This window comes from Solea senegalensis, linkage group LG11 (genome assembly GCF_019176455.1).
Source record: "Solea senegalensis isolate Sse05_10M linkage group LG11, IFAPA_SoseM_1, whole genome shotgun sequence".
Taxonomy (NCBI): Eukaryota; Metazoa; Chordata; class Actinopteri; order Pleuronectiformes; family Soleidae; genus Solea; species Solea senegalensis.
In genome coordinates, this window is record NC_058031.1 from 14,693,558 (window position 1) to 14,717,445 (window position 23,888).

The following is a 23,888-nucleotide window of genomic DNA, read 5'->3' on the forward strand; positions in this document are numbered from 1 at the left end:
CATGCATCATGAAACTGAGAAAGCTAAATGGTACTCAGCCATAATTATTTGGATTTTACAATCATACTGTGAACTGTCTGGGAGGCAATACCAGTGCATACACCTCTGAAATGCAATCATGGATTTCATAACAGCACAAATACTTTTCCTATTTAATTTCATATCACTTGAGTCATGATTATTACGAATCACACACATTTTAACATTAAGAATACATAATAATGAGGCTTTTCTACCTCATGTTTCTTACCTTCATGTTCATCATTTTCGCTGCAGTGACTCGTACAGACTGTAGGGGGCGACGGCACCACTTGCTGTGTTGACACACGTCAACAAAATGCGACGGAAAGAGAAAAGAAGAGGCTGTTAAATGTAAAACCGTGGTATTTATAGGATTTTCTCCATAAACCGTCAGAGAAACGAAAAAAAAATCACCGTCTACCGGCGTCTCTTCATGGGTAAGAAACTAACGACAGCTACATTCAGTGGATGGAAAGTTAAAAAATGTGTAAAATAATGTACGAGTGTGTGAAATACAGGCAGCAGGTAAAACACTGATGCAGCTGTCTGACAACAAAACACTGACAATCTTCAATTCACTGTATCCAACCAAAGCCTGGACACTGACGGTGTCCGTGTAAGTGTTCCACATTTAGACCAATACTATTTCTTTTTTAAATCTTTTTAACGAATGAATCAGTGCTAGTTAATGAATTTGCATATTGCAATTTAAAACAGTTCATAAATAACCCCGGACTCAACTCGCACCATGAACAGCTCTTCATTGGTTTTTACCATCTATCTTTCCAAATTGATGCCTCTTTTAAATGCATGATCATTGTCCCATGTCTTTGTTATTGACATTCACTAGAATTTAAACCCTAGAGGGACACTAAGGGTCTCTGAATAGTTAATTAATTACTTAATAATAAATTTTTCGTTTTTTGTACAGGAGTAATTAACATTTGCATCTCTGTTACATGTAATATTGAACTGAAAGTTTCAGCTATTGTTTAAGAAAAGCGCTATAAAAATACGATGTATTATTATTATTATAATTATAAATTGGACGATGAACAAGATAAGATAATTAAATGTATTAAAAAAAAATACGATTAAATAGAATAAAACTGGAGAATATAAATATAGAAGCTGCAGTGCAGTGAGGTAAGTGTTAATGATTAGTTCCAGGATTTTGAAGAACTAACTGTTGGAACATGTCTTTACTAAAATAAAGAGTAAATCATCTGTTTGTGAATGAGAGAGGACTCTTAAGTGTATGAGCACATTATAAGACAACAGCTCTGACATACGAGAAGCCATTGTAAAGATCTGAGAAGTGGAATGATTTGGTCTACACACAGTATTAGATAGATTTTTTAGTTCATCATAATGAGGATGTTTCAATTTAGAGCTGAGTCTATGACTTCACAGAGATTCCTGGCTTAGTTTTAACATCAGGCTGTCTGTTCTTGTCTCTGCCTGCAGTTGGACTGTAGTGCAGCAGGGATGAGGATCCGGCTGCAGGGTCCTGGCCATGCTGCCAGCCTCCTTGCTGAGCTCAACTGCTGCCGCCAATCACGTCGCTACTGTGATGTGTTCCTACAAGTTGGAAACCGCACATTCGCAGCACACCGAGCGGTGCTGGCCTGTGCCGGGTCCTACTTCCAAAACCTGTTCACCCGAGCTCCGGCCTCTTCCACCACTGCCTTTTCACTGGAGTTTATCTCACCGGCCAACTTTGAGAAGGTCCTGACCTTTGTCTACACGGGGGAAATCCTGACTGATCTCATTGATGTTGGAGTACTGTATGAGCTGGCTGAGAGGCTGGGTGTAGGTGAACTGGTGAGGGCCTGTCACGCCATCTTCCCTGACCTGCAAGCTTCTGTGACTGCAAACTGTAAATCCAGCAGCCCTGGAGACCTCACACTGGACTCAAGCATGGTAACTGCTGCATCTGCAGTAGCTATTGTTAGCACAGCTTCTGTATCTGCATCCTCAGTGTGTTCATCAGCTGCCTCCTGCTCATCGCTGTCTTCATCAGCTGGTCTATCTGCTGCCCCGACTCCTGCTGCTGCTTCCTCACCCCCCTTCACATCCAGGACAGCCAGAGCAGGCCACGCAACTCACTCTGATGCTCTAACTATGAACCTGAAGGCAGAAGATGTCCAGTCTCATATTGGCTATGGACAAATGGCATCAGATCATCAACTACCAGAAGGACATCTACTAACCAGCAGTCAGTCTTGTCAGAACAGCAGTGTGTTGCCTTCAGGTCCTGTGCTTCAACTGAAGACTGAGCAAGGGCTGGAAGAGGAGGAGGAGGCAGGAGGCAGCTGTCAGGAAACCAACAGAGAGGGCCGAGTGGTCTCTGTCAGTGGCTCTGTGCCTCAAAGCAGTGAACCTGCGCCTACAGTCTCCTGCTCCTTCCCCGACTCTTCAGCCCAGCTCATAGCTGAGACCTGCACCCCAACATCCTCTTTAGGAGAGCCACTGTGCAGCCTGCAGGTCGGGGCAGTGGAAGGCGGAGTGGTAGACATGCAGAGGGACAGTGGGTTGATGTTTCGAGAGGCAGCGGGGGGAGAAAATGAGGAGAGGGAGGCTCTGCAAGGTAACGGAGCAGTAGAGGGAACAGAGGAGGAGCAGTGGGGACAGCTGGCAAGTGAGATCATCGAGCTGAGCGATGATGAGAACTTCATTGAGGATGGCGATGAAGAGGACGATGAAGACGACCTGGTTTGCGTGGAAAATGGAAATGGCGGGAGCTCGAGCAGTCAGGTAATGTTTGTGTTTGTAGGCTGTTGAAATAAGTTTACATGTGGCATTGTGATATGGACAAATTGAGTAAAATGTGGGCGTATATAGAACTGAACTGTTGTATTGCTATCAGAGAAAATTATATTGCAATAAGTTGTCATTGTTTGATTTCCGTCCCAGTGTTTGAATTCTGCCTGATGAAGGACCAAAGCATCATGTTTATAAAGTTATCATCAGAATGGAGATTGTATAGTTTCTGCCTTGTATAGTTTTTCTAAAAAAAAAAAGGTTATTGTTTGGGTTTTTTGCCATTATTGGATGGGACAGAGTAGGGTGAAGGGGAGAGGGGGGTAAGGGAGCTATCTGGCACCCTTGTCCTGAGTTTTGATCACTTATATTTTGTGGTGTGCAAAAACCTTTTAATGTACTTGTGACCATGGTGTTTGTCATCTGTAGTCATTAGTCATCACAGTAGAAATAACATTGTTTACTCTTCCAGGTCACAGGAGCCACACTGTCATGTAAAGCCTGTGCAGTGCCTCTCCCAGCAGACCCTGCTGCTATTAGAAGACACGCTGAGACCCATCTGACAGAGATGGGTCTTTGCAGGGTGTGTGGGGCTTCCTACCCGGACCATGCTGCTGGTGTCACCCACGCACTCTCCCACATCGGAGTGCAGCTCTTCACCTGTGACATGTGTCACCAGCAATTCTGCAGCCAAAACAAACTGCTGCGGCACCACCACCACTCATCCTCCAGTTACACCATACCGCAGGCAGCACTCACCAACGGCAGCCAGGGCCTTGGCTCCGAGCTGCAGTGTGCCGTGTGCACCAAAACCCTCAGCAAGGACTTCCAGGTTGGTGGATAGTTCACATTTTGCAAAGTGAAGTTGTGTGAGATACCAGCCTGAGCCAAGGAAACATTGCTGCCAGCGGCGATCCACTTACCAAAAGGCTTATCTAATTAACTCTATGCCTGCCTAAGTGTACAATATCCTAAGAATATGCTCAATGCTTTCCGTTTCCATTAGAAAGCCTTTTCCGACCGGAAACCGCTCACTCTCCTGGACAAAGCCCCTAGAGATAGTCAGGAATGTTGTGACTTAAGTGTGAAATCGATAATTCAGTTATACCTACGTAACAGAAACCTGCCAAACGAGGCAGTCTCTTGTGTCTTCACAAGCTGGAAAAGATTTTCTGTATGGAATTTGGTGTTGCTGTGAACATACTTCCTTTTGTTGCCTAAACATGCTGTCTGCTGTGGTAAATATAGTCTTAATATACCCAAGAAACTGTAGATTTTGTTAAGTGGCAGTCATGTGAGGGCAAGCGTCCATATCTCAGGCTAGTTTCTGACAACAGCTGTGCATCGGCGGCATGCATGGTGATGTCAGCGCTAAGTCAGTAGCTCATATAACCCCAGACTAGAAAAACTTAACAATTTAAAATTTTCTAAAGACAATTGTTTGTATAATCTACGTATGTCAGAGTATGGAGTAACAGAGTATAGTGGGAGTATGGAATAACTGTTGATGCCTCGTACAGTAAATGACATTCTGACATGTTTCTTTCTCACTTCCCTCAGACTGTCAAAGACCACCTGCTGAACCATGTGTGTCCTCAGAGCCTGAGCTGTGGAGTGTGTCACCTCCCCCAGCTCTCCCTGTGCTCCCTGCTGTGGCACACCCTCACCCACCTCTCTTTGCCTGTTTTCACTTGCCCACATTGTGCCCGCTGCTTTGTAGAGCGCCCCCTCCTGGACAGACATATGACTGTTCATGCTGAGGAGGCAGCAGCTAAGGAGAGGGAGCAGTTGGCACTGAGGACTTACAGAGTTGAGGCAGATGGAGTTGGGGGAGGAGGTATGGCAGGCCTGGAAGAGTTGCATTGCTTCCTTTGCCCACAGACATTCCGCTCATCATCTGCCTTTCAATACCACCTCAGCCTGCACACCAATGAGTCTCTGGGGAGTGGAGGAGGTGTCGGGGGCCAGGGCTGGTTTGGCAAACGAAAAGCTGACCAGTCTCTAGAGTGTCCTCCATCCTCCAGCTCCTCATCCCCACGGGATGCAAGTGGCCTCATTAAAATAAGCAACCTGGGTTTGGGTCTGGGAATGGGCTTCAGTGTACCAGATAAGTTCTTTCAGGGGTCAGTACACAGCTTGTCCTCTGGGGTCTTTCCTAGTGAGAGTGCAGGGCAGGAGGGGGGACCTGCAGCAGCAGGGGTCCGTTACCGCTGCCGCTACTGCGGTAAACGATTCGCCCACTCGGGGGAGTTCACCTATCACCTTCGCATCCACACCGGGGAAAAACCCTACCAGTGCAAAGTCTGTCTACGGTTCTTCAGAGGCCGCTCCACCATGATTTGCCACCTGAAGACCCACGCTGGCGCTCTCATGTACCGCTGCACCGTCTGCGGCCTTTACTTCTCCACGCTGAAGCTGGTGTCGTCACATATGGAGCTCCACAAGGACCACCTCCCGCCGGACTTCAACATCGAGCAGACCTTCATGTACAACGATCACTCGAAAGAACCACTGCCCACTGTGGACTCTTGATCGGCTCAGTGCCATCCAGGTGTCATTACCTCATCTGTTCCCCCTCTCTCTGTGACCCTAAGCCTGCATGGGGTTGCAAAAGTACATACAGTATAATGAACTGGGGTTGTTTAGATGCTAACATATCAGTAACTTTGTTAACAATGTCTGTCACTGGCTTATTTCAATCAACCAACAGTCAAAAAAATGCAGTTTATGACGATACAAAGCTGAAAAAAAGCAACTCATATTTTACAAGCTGAAACCAGAGAGATTTTGCTAGATAAATGAAATGATTTTATTAAGGATCAAAGGTGTTGTTTAAATTAAGGTTGTTGTGATAATTTGATTAATGGTTTCAGCTCAGTTATAGACTAAGACTTTTAGAACATGCTGCACATATTATCTCTCAGATGCTCCTCACTGAGACAAACCTGTTTAAAGGTTTACGTCTTTGAACTAATATCAATGGAAGCCACTTGGTGGCAGTGGATCCTGTTCTGCGTCCATGAAACAAGGTGAGCCTATAGATTGTTGACTGTTGTGCTTTTGTTCTTCCCAAACCTAAAATCTGTATCTCTATAACTTTTAACTGTCAGGATAATTTTGTTTTTTAAGTCGTGATCAATAACTAATGAATTAACTGATTGTCAAGTAACACATCAATGTAGCACAGAAAGTATTTTCCTATATTTGTCACTGTTTTCACACGCTGATATTTTCAATGGCCTTGAACCTTTCATCAGCAGGTAGAACTTGACTGGCCACATGAATCGGTGCATTTAATTGCGTTTGTTTTTGTTTTTTGATGCTTCATGAAAATGCCATTCAGTCACACATGCTGTATTCACTTGTTGAGAGCATGTGTCATTTCTTTTGTGCTGTAGAAACACTTCAATTATCACCATTATCACCTATGTCTTACCTCATATTTATGACCGTTCAATCATTTATTTATTTTAAATATTGTTTTTGAAAATAAAAAAATAAACAACTTAAGGGAGATCACAGTCATTAAGTCATAGATACATTGCAGGTACTCACTCCTACCTGTCTACCCCCTCTTTTTTGTATATTTAGCCAGAATGTTGATGGTTTTGGACAATCCCAAAAAATGTGTGTGTGGTGTCCCACCAAGCACACACATTTTTTTTTATTGGTTTTAAATTGACTTTTACAATGTCCTGCTCTGTAAAACTCATCCATCATCAAAATTTCAGTGATGAACCTGCAGAAATCTGTGGTATTGTTAACCTCGCTTCTGGGGTCATGTGACCTTTGTCCGTTTCTAATGCCTGGTCTCTTCCTGCTATTGTGCCATTTGTGGACTGATGCCCCCCTTTTCCTCTTTCTGCCTTCTTATCTTTTAAAATGTTGAATGTGACACATTCCAGATGGGAAGAGTAATGAAAGTAAATGTAATTTGGACGTTATAGCCAAGTGCAAGAAGAGCAAACTCAGTAAAAATAAACACACAGCGCTTCCAGACATGCATGTTCCTGAGCTTTTTTGTTTTTATTGCTCTGCTCTGCTGCTGAGTTAACAAAGTGCAAGACTCAACTCACATTTTTCCTACTCAAATAGACACAAGTAGTGTTTGAGGGAGTTTAATTGCATTTTAACACAGCATTCGGGCACAGGTATGAAATTAGACTCTGGCCCATTTAGTTAGATTTCACATTTGCATAAATGTTAGTAAGGATATTAGGACGTACAGGCAGTAGATTTGTTTACACACATTCCTTGTGTGGCACTGCTTCCCCCCTGTGCCATCACATTTCAGAGGCTGCCATGTTTTCCTATGGGAGATGAGCAAGTTTTGAGAAGAAAGCAGACGTCAAACATTTCCTGCCTTCCTCTGTTTCAAACTGTGATGAGATACATGGAAAGAAAACAGGAAAGGGATTATGAGCGGAAGGTGTTGTGGTGGTGTTGCATAACATACAGCACAATGAGCTTATGACACAGATACAATGCACAACAACATTTGCCTCTTGTTTTCAGAAGCACTAGAACTAATTCAGTTCTGTCAAATCTTCCCTTTAGAAAGTGTCTTCCTCCTGATGCTTTCTCTATTCTTATCTCATTTTCTTCTTTATGATGCAACATCAGACTGGCTTGTACTGGCATCACTCAACTTGCGCTGCTTCCCTAGGTCTGTACCACCTCCATTGAGAGAATTGGGCTGGTCCACAGCCCGCTCTCTGGGTATGTAGGTCACCACCGTGTTGATCAGGTTGTTGCGAAAGCTCTTGCTTAAGAAGTTGTAGAGGATGGGATTGGCAATGCAGTGAAAAAGAGTCAGACTCTGCACTACGCTGAAAGAGAAGTAGAGGACTTCAAATGCGTTGCAGCTTAATATGAGAGGGTTAAGGTCGTCTATGTTCAGCAGTAACAGGACCAGGTGGTATGGCAGCCAGCACATGACAAACACCAGGGAGTAGACATGCACCAGCCACACGTCTCGTCGGCCCTGCACGTCTGGAGCAGTCTGAACCGCTCGAGCGATCAGCACGTTACACGTGACGATGACAGTGGTGGGGAGCACAAACTGGAAGATGCTGCAAAGAAAAGTCACAGAGACATACCATTCGATGTGGTTGTATTCTGGCATCATGTAACAGCCAGGTTCATCCCACTCCAGAAGATCCACATGGACATTCTCAATCAGAGCCATGAAAAAAGAAAACACCCATAGGCCTCCGCACAGCAGCCAACGCCGCCGGCCTGCCACAGGGAACAGGGCTGGAGATGAAGGTCTGGTCAGCGACAGATATCGCTCCATGGTCATGAAGGCCAGGAAGAAGGTGCTGCTGTAGAAGTTGATCTTGTAGATGAGGTGTGTGACCTTGCAGAGGAAGCGGCCCCACAGCCAAACCTCGTTCATGGTCACCTCCATCATGAAGAACGGCTGAATCACAATCACCATCAGGTCCGACAGGCTCATGTTGATGATACAGAAGAGAACCCCGTTGGCGGAATGCCGTCGACGCCAGTTCACCCAGATGACCAGGGCGTTCTCCAGCAGGCCCACCATGAAGATGAACAGGTAGATCAAGAAGAGGGCGATGCGCCTGTAATTAGAGTCCAGCTCGATGGTGCACTCGTGGATAAACCACGGTGTGCCATTCCAGAAGTTTGTGTGGTTGGCCTCGTGAAGGCTCATGGTCTGAAGTGAAAAGGAGAGGAAAAGTGTTCCGTATCTGATCAGTATTTAGATTTGCTTTGTGGTTAATCTGCTTATGTTTTCCGATGTTGCATAACAGCAACAGGAAAAGGGTGGCAGGTATGCTGAGTTCAGTAGCAACATGGTTCAAATTACTCAAAACTGTTTCAAAACGCAAAACTCCAGAAATGATAAATGTCTCATTTTGAGGAGCTGTGTACTTACTCACTTACTAAGAGTAATCCCCTGATTGATTGGTCTCTATAGATTAATCACATGGATGGATGCCTCACATTGTCACTCATTTTTTAACGAAAACTGGCATCAATATTACCCTCAATGCAATCAACCATGGCTCCAGAAAAGGGCTTTATATAACTTCTTTATGCAAAATTATTCCACAAGAGCTGGCAATGTCCCCCTTTCTCTGTATATTAAAGGCAGAAACAGAATTCTAAAATCTCAAAAAGTTTGTCTAAAATCATACCTCGTAGTGTTGATGAAGGTGATGGAGAAGAGGAGGGGGCAGGTCCTGTCTGAGGCCTTTTTGCCCTCTTGAGAGTCTTGCGCGTGTGTGAAGCCTGTAGATGTAAGAAGAGTCCTTCGAGCTTGTATGTTGAAGACTTTTTGAGCAATCAAGCAGCCTGAGGTGATTGTGCCCTCCCATTTCTCTCAACAGGACATCCTCTGGGTGCTGGGAGTGGCATAAATGTTCAGGGATGTGAACTCAAGAAATGGATTTCCAAATCAAGTGTTCAATCATAAAGGTCCCTTCCATAATTTAAACTGTATACTTGTCAGACACAGGCCACACGGTGGTGTAGTGGTTAGCACTCTCGCCTTGCAGCGAGAAGACCCGGGTTCGAGCCCCGGTTGGAACAAGGGCCTTTCTGCATGGAGTTTGCATGTTCTCCCCGTGTGTGCGTGGGTTCTCTCCGGGTTCTCCGCCTTCCTCCCACAGTCCAAAAACATGCAATGTGGGGATTAGGTGAATTGGACACTCTAAATTGACCATAGGAGTGAGTGTGAGAGTGAATGGTTGTTTGTCTCTAGCTGTGTGTGGCCCTGCGATGGACTGGCGAACTGTCCAGGGTGTACCCCGCCTATCGCCCGATGTAGCTGAGATTGGCACAGCACCCCCCGCGACCCTCTGGTGGAGGATAAAGCGGTTAGATGATGACTGACTGACTTGTCAGACACTTGCTTAGATACATAAAGAGCTAAACACAGTCCTCCCCGTTCAGCCGCTCTTTATTTTGTTTTGTTTTTCGGATGTAACTATCTGAATTTTCAGTTTCAGTGTGAAGAATTCTGCCTCATCCTCTCAACCTGTCAAATCAAGTAGTAGAACCTACAGTGGTAACACCTTGACTCCATGGAAGAGGACCCGCCACAAACAATGCAATATAAAAAGACAATAGTACACCAATAGATTGTGCAATTTACGCTTAAGATAAATGAAGTCGTGCCTGTTCAAACCCTGAAAACTGCACTCTCCTTGTTCCTCAGCAAGATCCACCAAATGTGAACATAATCAGATGAATAAAAGGCAGACAGACAAAAAAAAGATTTAAAAAATGGAAGGGCAAGAACACGAGGCCACTTAGAACAGACCTGGCACAGTTAGTTACACTAAGAAGTGATTACCTCACGTGTGTCTGAGCCACATGCTAACAAGTGCTTAAAGTGGTGCTTTAACACTACTGTGTTTATTTTATAAAGTGTAAATCTCCCCCAACATTTTGGACTAATTTAATTGGTCCATGCTTTTATCTTCAGGAAAATGCCAGGAAGCTGCTCCGCTCCCCGTGCTGTGAGGCACGGTGAGTGATGGGCAGTATGTAGAGGTGGTGGAAGCCTGGGGTCAAATCAACCTGACTCAGGAAAAGGGGCTCTTTAACCTGAAGGTTTATACTCACATCCTCAGCATCACAATGTTCCAGCAATTAAAATACGAGCCACAGTTCAGCTTCACACGTGTCTACAGGTGGTGACAGTAAACTGTTGTGGCTCAGCTCATATCGGGAGTCGTGTCAGCTCTACAAAGGACCACCATTAACTTAAGTCCACAGTGCACAAATTTAACATGACACTAACTGAAGACTACATAGTTTCTTCAACTATGTCCACTTGATAAAAAAGGGTGAGGTAAGGGACATGACATGAGCTAATTCAATAAAAACTCTAGACTCTACAGTGTTTCCCAACCCTGGTCCTCAGTGAACACTGTCCTGCATGTTTTAGATGTTGCCCTGCTCCAACGCACCTCAGATTCAGATGAACAGCTTGTTACCATGCTTCTGCAGAGCTTGTTGATGAGCTGACCATGTGAATCAGGTGTTTGTGATGCCAGTATTTGAGTTTCTATTGCCTTTCTACAATGTCAAACCAGTCCGGCCATTCTCCTCTGACCTCTGGCATCAAAAAGGAACGTTTATCCAGGGAATTGCTTCTTACTGGATATTTTCTCTCTTTCTGACGTTTCTCTGTAAACTGAATTAAGTGGCTGAACACCAGCTAGATCCCTCCATCCATTTTCTACCGCTTTATCCTCTACATAAGGGGTGCTGTGCCAATCTCAGCTGACATAGGGCGATAGATCCTGGATGTACCCCTCCTGTTGTGGAAGCTCGGGCATGAAAGTTGGAGTAAACATTGCAGGGACATTTGTGCTGGCCCTGAATCACACCGATTAATGGAACGATTAAGGTGTCCCTCCCGTTCCTCTGTCAGCAGTTTGTAGCCTTTTAACCTCCTTCCGACTCACTGCTCATCCTGTCCCAGTCCTATTGTTCACATCCCCTCAGTGTCTCATCAAACCAGAAGGAACCAGTCAGCAAATTCTGTCTCTTCTGATGAAACAGGAAGTAATAAGTCAGCAGAAATACATGTTCTCGAAAGGGAGAGACAAAAAGCAGTCCCTGACCCCAACCAATGTTGTTATCTTAACGATACCAAGGCAGTCCCTGTTGTTCTGACCCGCAAAACACAAACTAATGACCAAGCGCTGGTCAAATTCAAGAATGACAGTTACTGTATGTAAATTTATCACGTGGCTGAAATTCAGTTGCGACACAAGTTATTGTCAAGATCACTAGTCATAAGGAAACAGTGAGGAAATCGCATATATATTCATATCCTTCTCACTTACTGCTGTGCTTGTTCTTAGATCTGTTGTTATATAAAACATTTCCTGTCATCTTCCTCTTTTCTCAACAGTTCTGAAGATAATTTAGTAATAAAACAAATGTGATACAAGGAAAAGTCCAGTTTGATTAAACCATTTCATGGCAGCATTCCTATCTGAACAGTAGTAGTGGGCAAAAAAGACCAGAGTAATGCTTGACACATGACTTAAAAACAACAAAAACATCTAAGAGAATTTCTTTCACAACAGAAAAACTAAAATAAATCTGCATCGACAGATAAAATACTTGCAACACTTTCATGCAGAAACTCACAAAAATAATGAGTCAAACACTTGTCAGAAATTCTTCATAAAATATATTTTGGTCCAAAAGCTGATTTGCAAAAGTTCAACTTGTGCAATCATGTAGTAGAGGAGTCATAATGCACAGTGAGACCGTTATCCTTGTTGCCGTGACAGTGTTAAGAAAATGTCATCTCTCCGTGTTAGCGCCGTCTGCACTAACAAGTGAAATGTAGCGTTAATGTTTACTTAAACAAAATACCCTGTAATCACAAAATCATTACACACAGACAACAGCTCCTAGTTATATTGCCATGTTTTTTTTTCTCTCTTAATCTTACCCTATGTCAGTGATTCACATTAGCACACATTCCCCAAAATCTTACATATAACTATGCGGTGTTAAGTAGAGGGTAGAATGACGAGTGAGCTGATTTTCAGAAATGTTTTGAAGTCAAATTACACATCGGCATGTGGCACGCTTGGACTTTTAGTTCATCGACCAGTCTCTGTAGCAGATATGCTTTCTATTTAAACATCACACATTCACTCTTTGACAAGGCCATTTTGCACATTTTCTTAGAAAGTTGAAACTTTGGTGGAAAACAGCACTTGGTCCATTCAAATGTTTTTGTTTTTTTATTCACTGCTCTGTCACCAGAGTTCATTTAACTGTGTTCCAAGTGCAAACCCTGCTTTTATCTCTTACATTTGGCACTAAACATTGGCCTACTTCTGTAGATAAATAAAAACATACTAGATAAGTACACTTTCTCTAGTCTACCCTTCTCCATTACAAATTATTCTACCACTAAAAGAAAGTGTTGGCATTTTATTAGTAACATCAGGGTTACACTAGAAAATAACGCATGTTGTCAGAGTGCAAGTGTTTGTGGACGAGCTACATTTGAAGGTGTAGTGATGCATCAGCCACCAAAGAGAGTGCAGAGATTTGATATATAATTGTATAAAAAAGGCTTGTTGAATGAGGACACAGTGAGTTCACCACACTTCTGCAGCCCAATACTCTTCATTTGTGGGTGTGGCTCAAGGTTATAGAGGTGTAGCTACCTACACAACATGCATCATTTGACTGAAGCCCTATACAGACAGGATTTGGGGTAAAGTACTTACTCCTAGAGCTTCTCAATGATTTTAGTCCCGTCCTAAAGTGCCATGTCAGTAATCATTACCAGACTATGTCAGTAAAGATTACGGCAACTTTTACCTGGGGTAAGAAAAAGGTCCGGAAAAATAATCCCAGGTAATACTAATCCTGCATGATAGACCAGCAGTAAATATGTGTGTAAATATTCTTCAGTCATCTCCTGTTTATAAGTAAGTTTTCTACAGATGTTCAAGCATGGGGACGCTATGTTGATGTGTGTTTGCACTTGTGATATCAGGAAGCAGAAAAGTATGCACATGACGACAGGAGGTGAATTCTGGGTGAAGTTGTTTTGCGTAGATGTCGCCAGAGAACCGCAGAGTTGAGGGATTACAGGGTTCACCCTCCCATGTCAGGGCCCTTGTTGGTGACCTGGGTTATTGGACAGGGTGACAGAACATGCGTCTTGTCTGGGGGTATCACCAGTCGTAACAGTGACTGCGACTGGGCACAGTAAAGGGCTCCTGGGACAGACGGGCCAATTTCCCCCTCCCAATTGTGGTAGTTTTACTAAGATTTCTTATACCATGCGAATTGGCCATTTATATTACATGTCCTGCGGTAAAATTACATCATTACACCTCCCCATGTAAAATTAATCCCACTCCAGTAGTGCCTAGAAGAAGAATGCGTGGGAGAAAATAATGACTCTCCACGACATAGCAAACTCATTGATATCAGCCTCATCTCATTATTTCAGAAGACAGCATATGGTTAGTTTAGCATAAAGACTGGAAACAGGCGGATACAGCCCGCCACCTTTAATATTCACTCAACATGTTATATATTATTTATGTAATCAGTACAAAAACTGAAATGTAAAAAATGACTCCGAGTTGAGGATGGGCATTTCAAGCAAACATGCCAGTCAACAATCGCTGGGTCAAAATATCCAGTGAATATTTGTACCAGGGCTGCAACGATTAATCAAGTAGTAACCGATTATTCAATTAATCACCAACTATTTTGCTAATGAATTAACTTATCGTTTTGAATGTCTTTTTTATTATTATTATTATTGTTAAATAATTAAAACAAGCTCTGATTTCAACATTTTCTGGTTTGTTGCTCCATATAACAAAGATATATATCATTACAACCGAGTCATTTTGTGACATTTGAGAACATCATCATCTACATTTTTCAACATTTTGTGACATTTTATGGACTGAACGACTAATCAGATTGAGGAAAAAAATAAATCGACAGATGAAATCAGCACCCATGCTAGCAGTTTCCAGAGTTTTTTGCTAAACTAAGTTCATACTGTCCTGGTTGGATGTAGTTAACAGGAATATACATGTACTGTGTATCAATCTTCTCAGCTAACTCTCAAGAGCAGATTGAATAACAAGCTGCATTTCCAAATGTTTCATTTAAGTTTAGTTCAAATCTGGAGGACCTGAGCAAAGAGATAAGAAAGATAAGAAACACAACGACATTTGAACCATAACTGATGTGGCCGAACAGAATGAACACTGATCAACAGCACTTTGTTGCCAAGTATCCTATTGCTTCAGAGTAATATCAGCAATTAGTGCTTAATATGTATATAAGAAATGAATCTTCAATCTTAAAAATAAATATATGCATCAGAAGTAGTACATTATATTGCTGCAACGCAAATTTGCATACACACCTCAGATCAAATTTAAATAACCTGTGTGTGCACACGTTTTTTTTTTTTGGTCAATGACAAGATTGACTATTTAGCTCACAGTCGGATCAGATTTGTGGCAGCATCACGCAAAACTGTTTGAAATGAAGTCACGAAATCGTTTGGCATACTGCTCTGGATGGACTGTGGAGATTTCAGCACCAGCCTACAAGAGAGAAAGAAAGAGGTCACAAACGTATATTCTACACACATGTACATTTCTTGAGATGAGAGTAAACATCAAACACTCCCCCTCTCTACAGGTACAACTGAAGCTTTGAACAGATGCCAGCATCCGTCCACCTCTTTCACTTTCTACTCACCCCGTGTTTGACAGTTTTTGCTGCATGAGCAGCTTTCTTCTTGGTGTCGTACTGAGTAAGTACATCAATCAGACCCATGAAATAGACCTCCCTTTGAGGTGCCCCTGAGATGAAAGGTAGAGAACAATCAGGGTTACTTTACTGGTCATGCACTGATGACGGCAGCGTCAAGTCTCATATATATATAAAAAAAAAAACACAAGTGTCCCAATAAAAGCTAATTTCAAATCTCAAAACCTTCAAACTATAGCACAATATGAACAACAAACAGTTGAAACAGAGAAAATAAGTCTCATGAATATTACCGTGGCTGCAACTAGAAGTTATTTTCATTCTCATTTTATCTGTAATTTAATACTTTATTGTGTTTATAAAATGTCCGTCTTTGTTCAAAGAAACGTCTTCAGATGTTTTGTAATTGTTCAAACAAGGTAATGGTTTAACAGAATAATAATAATAATAATAAAAAAACTAATAATAATTTTATAACAATGCCCTTCAGTAGTCTTGAGAACCATTCATACACATGGATGTTTTTGAATGGTCTGTGCGAGTGTCCATTCAGAATGTTTCCTCTTGGTGCTGTTGTACAGGTCACATGAAATGTGTCTGCCAATGTTACAATTTTCACTAATAGATTGTACATTTAAAGAGGCCATAGCATGGTCCTATCTCACTTATATGTGAGATATGGAGGTGTACTTACAAACATGAAGTTGTTTTTATGGTCAAAAACCTCCTAGTCTAGGCCTCTAGGCAAAGACTGCTGCAGGACGCCTGTAGCTTGGATAACGTTGTGGTTACCGAGATGATAAACACACATACATGCAAATGAAACTCGAGCGAACACGTGTAGCTTAGCCTGTAGCCGACTATTGCTAATGCTAAACGACAGAACAAGCACATAAAAGACAGTTTTACGTTTGTAAATATTGTAATATACGTATTGTTGGCACTGCTCCTTCCTTTAGGTGAAGTTTGGTGCTGTGTCCTGCTTTATATTTCCCGAAGTCTGTGTAACAATCCTCCGTGAAGTGGTTGCCGCATACATGGAGGTATTGGTAAATGTAGCAGGGATAGTCCCATCAAATATGAAAGATATCCACTCAGCTTTTCTTTGCTCATTGGCGGGGAGCTTGTGGAGCATCTGTTTCGACATATTTGTCAACTGATGCGCTCAGCAGCTACAATGATAGTAGTTCTTCTTCTACAGTTGAAAGTATGTCACTGGATGTGCCCAGACTTTAGTGCCCAGACTAGGAGGCGCTGCTCTTTACAGGTGTGGTGAGATTCGCCAGTGACGTAATTAGTCAACGGAAGTGCCTTGCCGCTTTGTAGAGCTTTGTAGAGGAAAACAATAAAAACCTGCGCTCTCAGCAGTGGCTAAACTGATCGCTATAGACTTTTAGGGCTTCATAGACAAGGTAATGACATACATACACACCCAAACACAGCGTTAATTGCCACCTCCGGGATATGGCCTCTTTAAGTAATTATCACACTGATGTTATGTTTATTGCTACTACAATTATGATTCCAAATATGTCTATACACCAGTTAAAGTGGGATTACACAGCTCTTTTATGCTGCAGGTTGCAGCCATCTCCAGGTGGCTATATATAGGTGAGGTGACTTGTCAACTGTTGCCATGCAAACTACTGTATTTTCAGAATTCCAGATTCTCTCCTGGAGAATGAATTTATGCTTCAGCACTGTGCCTGAGAGACAGCAGCTCCATATCAACACTGACAGAATCTCCTTCCTATTTCAGGCAAGGATCACTTTGCAGAGGCGAGATGTTTTTTCCCCTCTTGATTTCATAAATTAACACTTCCAGTCATATGGTACAGAAAGTGCAGCCTCATGTGGGAACTGTGGTGCATAATTTATGCTAATTTGCAAGATCACTTAAATAAACGGGTGGCATTCAACAAGTGGTTTACTGAATCAGACATGTGACATGATTGATTGAACCCACCATACAAAGAAAAGTTAGAATAACAGGAAACTGTTGGTTTAGTCATGTGATCGTTGTTTGTTTCTAAAAATATGCAAATCTAAGGGTGTATACAGACATTTAATGCAGACATCAATGTCTCTTGTATGCAAGTGCCTTTTGTTGTTCTTGTATACACACCAATAAAAACATGAAACAAAAAAAAGAATAACAGGAAACTCATTGTATGAGGCCCAATAATTTAGTGCTGCAACAATCAGGTGATCAAACATGAATCAAACCTTTTTAAGTACTCACCTGCGCAGCTCTTCATCGCATACACATCCACATAGGGGTCAAACTCTCCAGGCCCCAGAGGTTTGCAGCATGACATGTATCCAGCAATTCCCTCTGGAGAGGTGCCGTAAGATCCCACTGTCGGGCCTACAGCCATGCCGTTCTCTGCTTCCTGTTCTTCCTCGTTGGAAACCACTTCACCCTCCTCCTCTTCCCGTTCAGCTCGGCCCACATCGTGGATACCGAGCAGCAGACTGTAGTCCATGATCTTCAGCTTCACCAGAAACTGAGGAGGAATGGAAAAGAAGGTTTACGGACGGATATCACGGATAAGTGGATATCACAATAACACTGATTTACTGAGAGAGGGAAGAAGGGAAAATTGCATCATCACATTGATTCATAAATTAAATAAATAAAAAAATATTTATTTTTTTCATACCCCACATAATTGTTTAATTAGTAATATCTTGTGTCATTTTATTTAACATATTGTGTGTTAACTCACCTCTTCTAATTATATTAGGGTAACCGACCAATGTTTTTTGATTAATAGTCTCTTCCAAAAACTCCCAGAGCCCACAACATCTGAACAATTACTTTTTTTGTCAAACCAACCGTCTGAAAATTAAGTTCTTCAATTCTCACTGCTCTACTGTTTAATCCACCTGCTTTTCACTCAAATTTCACTTCCATGGTAACACACTGGTGTCTAATGTGCAAGTGGTGCCTCCGTGTGGTAGATATTTGCAATAATTTGGGCAGCCTGTGGCCAAGGGGAAAGGGAACTTGACTTGTAACCGGAGGGTCGCCGGTTCAAATCCCCACCCGGCCAAAAAAGGCTGGGGTACCCCTGAGCAAGGTACCCACCCCCCAATGCTCCCCGGGCGCCACTCAGTGTGGCAGCCCACTGCTCCTAATTCTAGGATGGGTCAAAATGCAGAGGAATACTTTCCCTAAGGGGATTAATAAAAACTAACTTTAATAACAGGAGCGCGTCACAATCAAACATGCAGGTCACCCACCTCCACATCTCTGTTTAGTTTCTCCATGAACTTCTCCTTCTGCTCCTCAGTCACATAAACTTTCTGCATGTTGTTCCTGAAGTCCATGTCCTTGAAGGTAGGAAGCTCTTTGCCCTTTAACAGAAATACATATTTAAGGGGAAATTGTGAGAAAGAGGAGATGGCTAAAAACAAAATGGATGGTAGGCATAATTCTTCAATTCACCCTTTCTTTGTCACTTGCTTCACGATCCACCAGAGAGCCCTGCGAGAAAGTAAATATTATGAGTCTTACATTTACAAAGAAAAGGTATTGGCACATTTCTAAATATGAAGATTAAAATGAGAAGTATGGTTGAAGGACCAGTTGTTTAAAAACACAAAGAATTTCAGTGTCTTCATGTAAAATAGTTGGCTGCACCAGTGCCAACAAACAATCTTCATGACTTCCACATTTTTTTGTGAAGTTGTTATGCGTTTTAGGACATGTGAATAAAAGTCAGATTGTTTACTGCACAGTTCCTCCTCACCTTCAGGTCATACTTCCTGTGTACCACCAGTCTGTGGCTAAACATGTTCCTCATTACGATTAAGTAGGTCTCCTCATTGTCCACGCTCACCCGGTACATACCCAGGAACTGTGGCAGCAGCGTGCTGCCGTGACACTTCACTATGTGCTGCAGAGGGAGAGACACAGGAAATAAGAGTTGTCAATGTGTGGATTGTTGTCTAAAAGATTAAAAATACAAATAGCAATATACAACAAAACAGCATCATCTGGTAACATCTAGTGGTAACTTTGGATGTAAAACAAAACCAGGTTAGGGTTACATCAGTTAACAGACTCTTGCTTCAAAAGTCCTCATTCAGCATCCCTTGAAACACACTGGACGGACAGGATGATATATATAAAAAAGAAAAACAATATGGACTGCAGAAGAACCTGGGTGCACAGAAAGGGTGGCGATAGAATTTATTGAGCTGATGTTAGGTCTGTTTGATTTATGAAATGTTGAAAAGCTTGCCTGTCACACTTTTCCAGAACCTAGATTGATAATTTATTCAAATTTCTCTGGTTTAGCCTGACAAACAGATATAACATGGAACCAGAAAATGTTTGGCATTTTTACCAAAAATAATCAGTTAGTGTCGAACAGCGAAAGCTCTTCACTAAACAGAGGGACAACAGGGACACAAGTGAACAAATAAAATAAGGTGTCTTCACTGCAGCAGTCTACCTGTTTATAGACGTAGATATTTATAGATATGTTAAGATATACACCTTATTTAGTGCTGGAGTCTGTAACGCCGCCAAGGTTGGCCTCCAGATTCACTTCACGGTCCCAAACTTGAGGGAAACTTAACTTACAATCATGCAACTAACTTTGTCAAATAGAATAAAAGTTTTATAAATGTCGTAGTGTGTCTCAAAACACATTACGTCTTAACACTTTAATGTTAACACGTAATGTGTTTTGAGACACACTACGACTTAACACTTTAGTCCAACATGCTTTCACTCTTTTGCTGACCTGGAAGCTGTAAATATGGATGCCAACTTCAACGTAATGAATAGGAGATAGAGGAGAAAAACTAGGTCAAATCAGGACCCCAGTAGAGGTTCCACATTGAATCCTTCAACTTCCAGCCAGTGGATCCAAATAAAGATTAAAAGCAAAAGCACAGCCATGATAAAGCCTTTAACAGAAAAGACAGTCTGGGCTAAGTATTCTTTGTACAAAATCTCCATACTAAGGTTTAGCCAAAGATGTCAAACATACACCACTCACCTAAATCAACCTGCAAACCTGATCTATGAGGGAAGTGTGGAGTGCTAATGCACACGCATGATAACAGTGAGTTCATTCAGGGCCAACTTAAACACAAAAACACACACGCACACTGGTACAGAGCGTCCATTTTCCTCATCTCCCTCTCAGTTTTATGTAGGCTGTGTAACCTCAGGCGACACATTCCAGTAAGAGCTCACAGCAGCCAAAAGTTTACTCATGTTTAGCCTGTGGTCGTAGCAACTTTCTGAAGTACCCACTTCACTCCGCCATAGATACAAGGGTGAACACTCAAACTAGCCTGGGTGGAAAAAGTTAAATTAAACCACAGAAAAAGAAACAAGCAAATCAGAGGTGAAAATATGTTGTTCCTACAACTGTACTGTCCTATTTACATGAACATTTGAATATCTGTAACAACTACGTAAGAGGACATTTGCTTTGTTGTCTGTGTTGACTAATGCTGGGACTCCAGGTAACATTAATGATGCTATTTTCTCCCTTTCCTCACAGGAAGGCCAAGATTTAGGTTCAGAAGCAGCTTAAAGCCACATTCAGCATCTAGGACAGATCATCTTCAAGTTCAATATGTACCAGTATTCCTACTCACTGCAGACAGAGTAGAGGAATGAAATGAGTGACAAACAGGCACAAGAAGCCAATTGTTTTTGTATTTTCCTCTAATTTGTTAACACTCAGAAACATGCCCTCACCTGGTGATATTCAGAAAGAATGCTGTGCATGTCTGCAACATCCTCACTGGAGATTTGCTTGATGATTAGAGTTCGGTCATAGGAGTTGAGGAGCAGACCCTCTCCCTGGTCGTTTACACTCCTCAGTGGGGGGCTGCGAGTAAGTGACACCTGGGAATTGCAAGATAAGCATACAAACATCTACATATTAACATATTCAGAATTCTAACAACTACTCCAGCTCTTGAAGACACATCCCTTCATACAGACCTCCAGTACCTGACGTCATGCAATCCCAATCCCATGCAACACTAAGAAACCAAAAACAACCCCATTTTGGCAGGCATTTGCTAGTAACATGCATTTGTAACTAGCAGCATAAATGCCAGGTTTTTCTGTTCAGGCTGCTATAGAAACATGGCAGCGCAAAATAGTGAGGTCTGTAAAGCAAGGCACTAGCCTAAATTACATACAAAAGGCTTATTCTTAGGATACGAATACCAATATATACAAACACACTAATGGGTGGGTTATTCAATTTCTGAAGTACAAGAGGCCTGCATATTTAATAATACACACCTGATAATCCAGATCCTCAATACCAAACCTTTCCCTTAGATTTCGGAAGACCTGAGGACAGTATTCTTTAAACTTGAAATGTCCCGGAAGGTTTTCTCTGCACAGGGAGAGAAAGTGGGAAAGTGAGAGGGAGTTGGCGGATGGGACATTTTCTGTGTGTGCACAGAAACAAACAGATCTTTCATGCTCTTGTATTAAAAAATTCAAAGCATCCAGACAGCTCAACACGGACTTCAGACTGTAAGTTAGACATAACAAGAGCTAACACTCACTGATTTCCATCAAGGAGTCCTAGAATCACAGGCCTTTAAACAGTCATATTTATTTTCATTTCAACCATTGAGTATTTGTGAAGTTATCTCTTGTTCCTACTTGTTGAAGAGGTGGTTGTTAACTTTGATCTTGGTGTTGGCCTTGAAATCATCAGGCAGAAGCATGACAGGAGCGGGCACCTGGTTGAGATCATTGATCTGCAGAAAAAAAAGGGCAGTTATTAAAACACAACAAAACAACAGCCTGAAAAAACTGCAACTTACAGAGCTGCGACTACTGAGTATGGCCTTCAATGCTGCAATGACTGACTAGTCAACTAATCAAAGTCATGTTTTAAGCATAAATGTGGTTTAATGATTCCAGCTTCTCAAAAGAGAAGCAGAACTCTTAAATTACATTGAAAACCAGCAAATTAATTATTACCAAAACCATTTTTAGTCTCAAGGTGATGGTGACCTAATGTATTATGCAAACCCCTGGGACATTTAATGTATTATGATGAAGATGGCAAAGAAACAAAAACTTGTTGTTGTAAGCCTCATTACAATAGTGGTACACTGGTTGGATATTCTGAAGTCTAGTGTTACTCATTCATATACCTGAGAGTTAAATGAGGTGATGTTAAACTTGTTATGCTGCATTCTTAGACCTATCAGATTCAGTGACGTGATAAGAGATATCAGCAGTTTGTTCTTAACTGATCACCTACTGTATTTTAACAGCTCCTGTCCATTACAATTTTGACAAAATACATATAAGCAATCCCATAATTTTAGATCAGGCGATGTTTTTTGTCATGCTTGTGCAAGCAGTGGACGTTTGCATGGCCGGATTTAACCAAGTGCTACTTGGAGTGGCATTAACTGAAAGCAATATTTTAGAACACACTATACACTACAATTACATCCATTGCATTATGTATTTATGATGTTACATATTACAACAATATATAATGAGGGGTAAGCAACAATACACTTTCTTCAATTGAAATATATAACAACATAATGCTTATGCATTGTACAAACACATTTTGAGATAAGACACATGCAACCACTTCTGATGTTTTGCCCCAGGTGCGTGAATTGTTTATTTTTGTAGTTCTCTTTCCACAAACACTATTTATTGGGTTCTTTAATAATCACTCAAGAGCAAACGTTAGTCTGTAACACTGACAACTATCATAATAATACATTTTAACTGATATATGTTACTATCCAAGGCAATAGACCCAGGATAAACAGTTGCTGATCATTTCCTGAGTCGACTAATCAGTTAATTAAATACGTCAACATAAGCAGGCCACAAGGAACCACGTGGGGTTTAGGAGGTCTTCCTAGAATCATCGGGCAGTGTCTCACTTTGTTCGGATATTCGGTCTAATCTATAGAACCTGAAAGGTCACAGGTTTCAGTCGACATGCTGCTAGCGCACCTGCTAACAGAGCTAAGCTAGCTGATGACACACGTACGGCTGGTGACGTTAGCTCACCGACTCACCGAGTGGTTGACGCCCCACATAAAGACGCTCTGGACCGGGTCGCTGGCCCGAAACACTTTCACCTTCTGCTGCACGAAGTGTTTCTTCTTCGTTTTGGTCTTAGGGGCCAGTATCACCATAGGACTGGAGGTGGCGCCCGAGTTACCGAGGGCAGCCATGGCCGTGGAGAAGCTCTCTTCGTCCCCTGCTCGGAGCGCTGGTGAAAGCGGTGACACTTTACTCCTGAAAGCCGCCGTTACCCAGCTAAGCTTATTTTAATCAGCGCCCCTCCTCCGTGTCTCTCACACCGACACTGTGCTGACAACCAAAGTTCGCCTGTTAAACACTGACTCCAAATCAACGTTTAAACTACAGCGCGGAATAACTGATTAACAACGTTGACTCCACTGACAGTCTACCACAAACCCCTCGAGCCCATCCGTATTTTTATAAACCACGTGGTGAGTTTATGATTGACAGCTCTCGTAGACCAATCAAACCAATGCTTATGCATCAGATGACCTTGGGTAGGCGGTGCATCGCAGGTTCATGGTGCGTTCAATGTAATAATTCCTAGTCGGAAATGTCACGTCTCTACACTAACAAAGAAGTTTGTGACTGTCACAAAGCTTTGTCCTCCTAGAGTTCCACTTAGGTTTGTGATGCAGTTACAGTATTCAAATGTAAATTCCATTTTCCACTACTTTATCCTTCACATGAGAGTCATCCCACTATCCAAAAACACGTAGAGGTTAATTGGACACTTTAAACCAGGGGTCAAATGTAAGTCCCCACCAGAGGG

At 42.1% G+C, this 23,888-nt stretch overlaps 3 protein-coding genes across 3 annotated transcripts; 1 reads left to right on the top strand and 2 right to left on the bottom strand.

Moving 5' to 3' along the window:
- The first annotated feature begins 344 nt into the window (after positions 1-344).
- Positions 345-6,783, top strand: LOC122777721 (zinc finger and BTB domain-containing protein 39). The gene is made up of 4 exons (XM_044039138.1): positions 345-458; positions 1,489-2,778; positions 3,257-3,616; positions 4,345-6,783. The coding sequence occupies exons 2-4, from the start codon at positions 1,510-1,512 to the stop codon at positions 5,314-5,316; spliced, it is 2,601 nt and encodes an 866-aa protein (XP_043895073.1). The 5' UTR covers positions 345-458; positions 1,489-1,509; the 3' UTR covers positions 5,317-6,783.
- A 2-nt stretch (positions 6,784-6,785) lies between these two features.
- gpr182 (G protein-coupled receptor 182) lies at positions 6,786-9,143 on the bottom strand. Its single transcript, XM_044039139.1, has 2 exons — positions 8,949-9,143; positions 6,786-8,464 (listed from the first exon to the last, which is right to left on the bottom strand). The coding sequence occupies exons 1-2, from the start codon at positions 9,126-9,128 to the stop codon at positions 7,391-7,393; spliced, it is 1,254 nt and encodes a 417-aa protein (XP_043895074.1). The 5' UTR covers positions 9,129-9,143; the 3' UTR covers positions 6,786-7,390.
- Positions 9,144-11,948: 2,805 nt separating this feature from the next.
- Positions 11,949-23,546, bottom strand: pip4k2ca (phosphatidylinositol-5-phosphate 4-kinase, type II, gamma a). Its single transcript, XM_044038800.1, has 10 exons — positions 23,107-23,546; positions 21,710-21,807; positions 21,338-21,434; positions 20,780-20,929; positions 18,807-18,953; positions 18,503-18,541; positions 18,298-18,411; positions 17,294-17,558; positions 15,040-15,143; positions 11,949-14,882 (listed from the first exon to the last, which is right to left on the bottom strand). The coding sequence occupies exons 1-10, from the start codon at positions 23,263-23,265 to the stop codon at positions 14,802-14,804; spliced, it is 1,254 nt and encodes a 417-aa protein (XP_043894735.1). The 5' UTR covers positions 23,266-23,546; the 3' UTR covers positions 11,949-14,801.
- Positions 23,547-23,888: the final 342 nt, after the last annotated feature.

What these genes read in the sequence shown, in the direction of transcription:
- LOC122777721 (XM_044039138.1), top strand. Translation starts at nt 1,510, where the DNA reads ATGAGGATCCGGCTGCAGGGTCCTGGCCATGCTGCCAGCCTCCTTGCT. An exon ending in GCGGGAGCTCGAGCAGTCAG is followed by an intron (nt 2,779 to 3,256) that starts GTAATGTTTGTG and finishes TTACTCTTCCAG; the next exon opens with GTCACAGGAGCCACACTGTC. An exon ending in CCCTCAGCAAGGACTTCCAG is followed by an intron (nt 3,617 to 4,344) that starts GTTGGTGGATAG and finishes CACTTCCCTCAG; the next exon opens with ACTGTCAAAGACCACCTGCT.
- gpr182 (XM_044039139.1), bottom strand. Translation starts at nt 9,128, where the DNA reads ATGGGAGGGCACAATCACCTCAGGCTGCTTGATTGCTCAAAAAGTCTT. An exon ending in ACCTTCATCAACACTACGAG is followed by an intron (nt 8,465 to 8,948) that starts GTATGATTTTAG and finishes TTTTCACTTCAG; the next exon opens with ACCATGAGCCTTCACGAGGC.
- pip4k2ca (XM_044038800.1), bottom strand. Translation starts at nt 23,265, where the DNA reads ATGGCTGCCCTCGGTAACTCGGGCGCCACCTCCAGTCCTATGGTGATA. An exon ending in TGTGGGGCGTCAACCACTCG is followed by an intron (nt 21,808 to 23,106) that starts GTGAGTCGGTGA and finishes TTTTTTCTGCAG; the next exon opens with ATCAATGATCTCAACCAGGT. An exon ending in TGCGATGAAGAGCTGCGCAG is followed by an intron (nt 15,144 to 17,293) that starts GTGAGTACTTAA and finishes CTTTCATCTCAG; the next exon opens with GGGCACCTCAAAGGGAGGTC.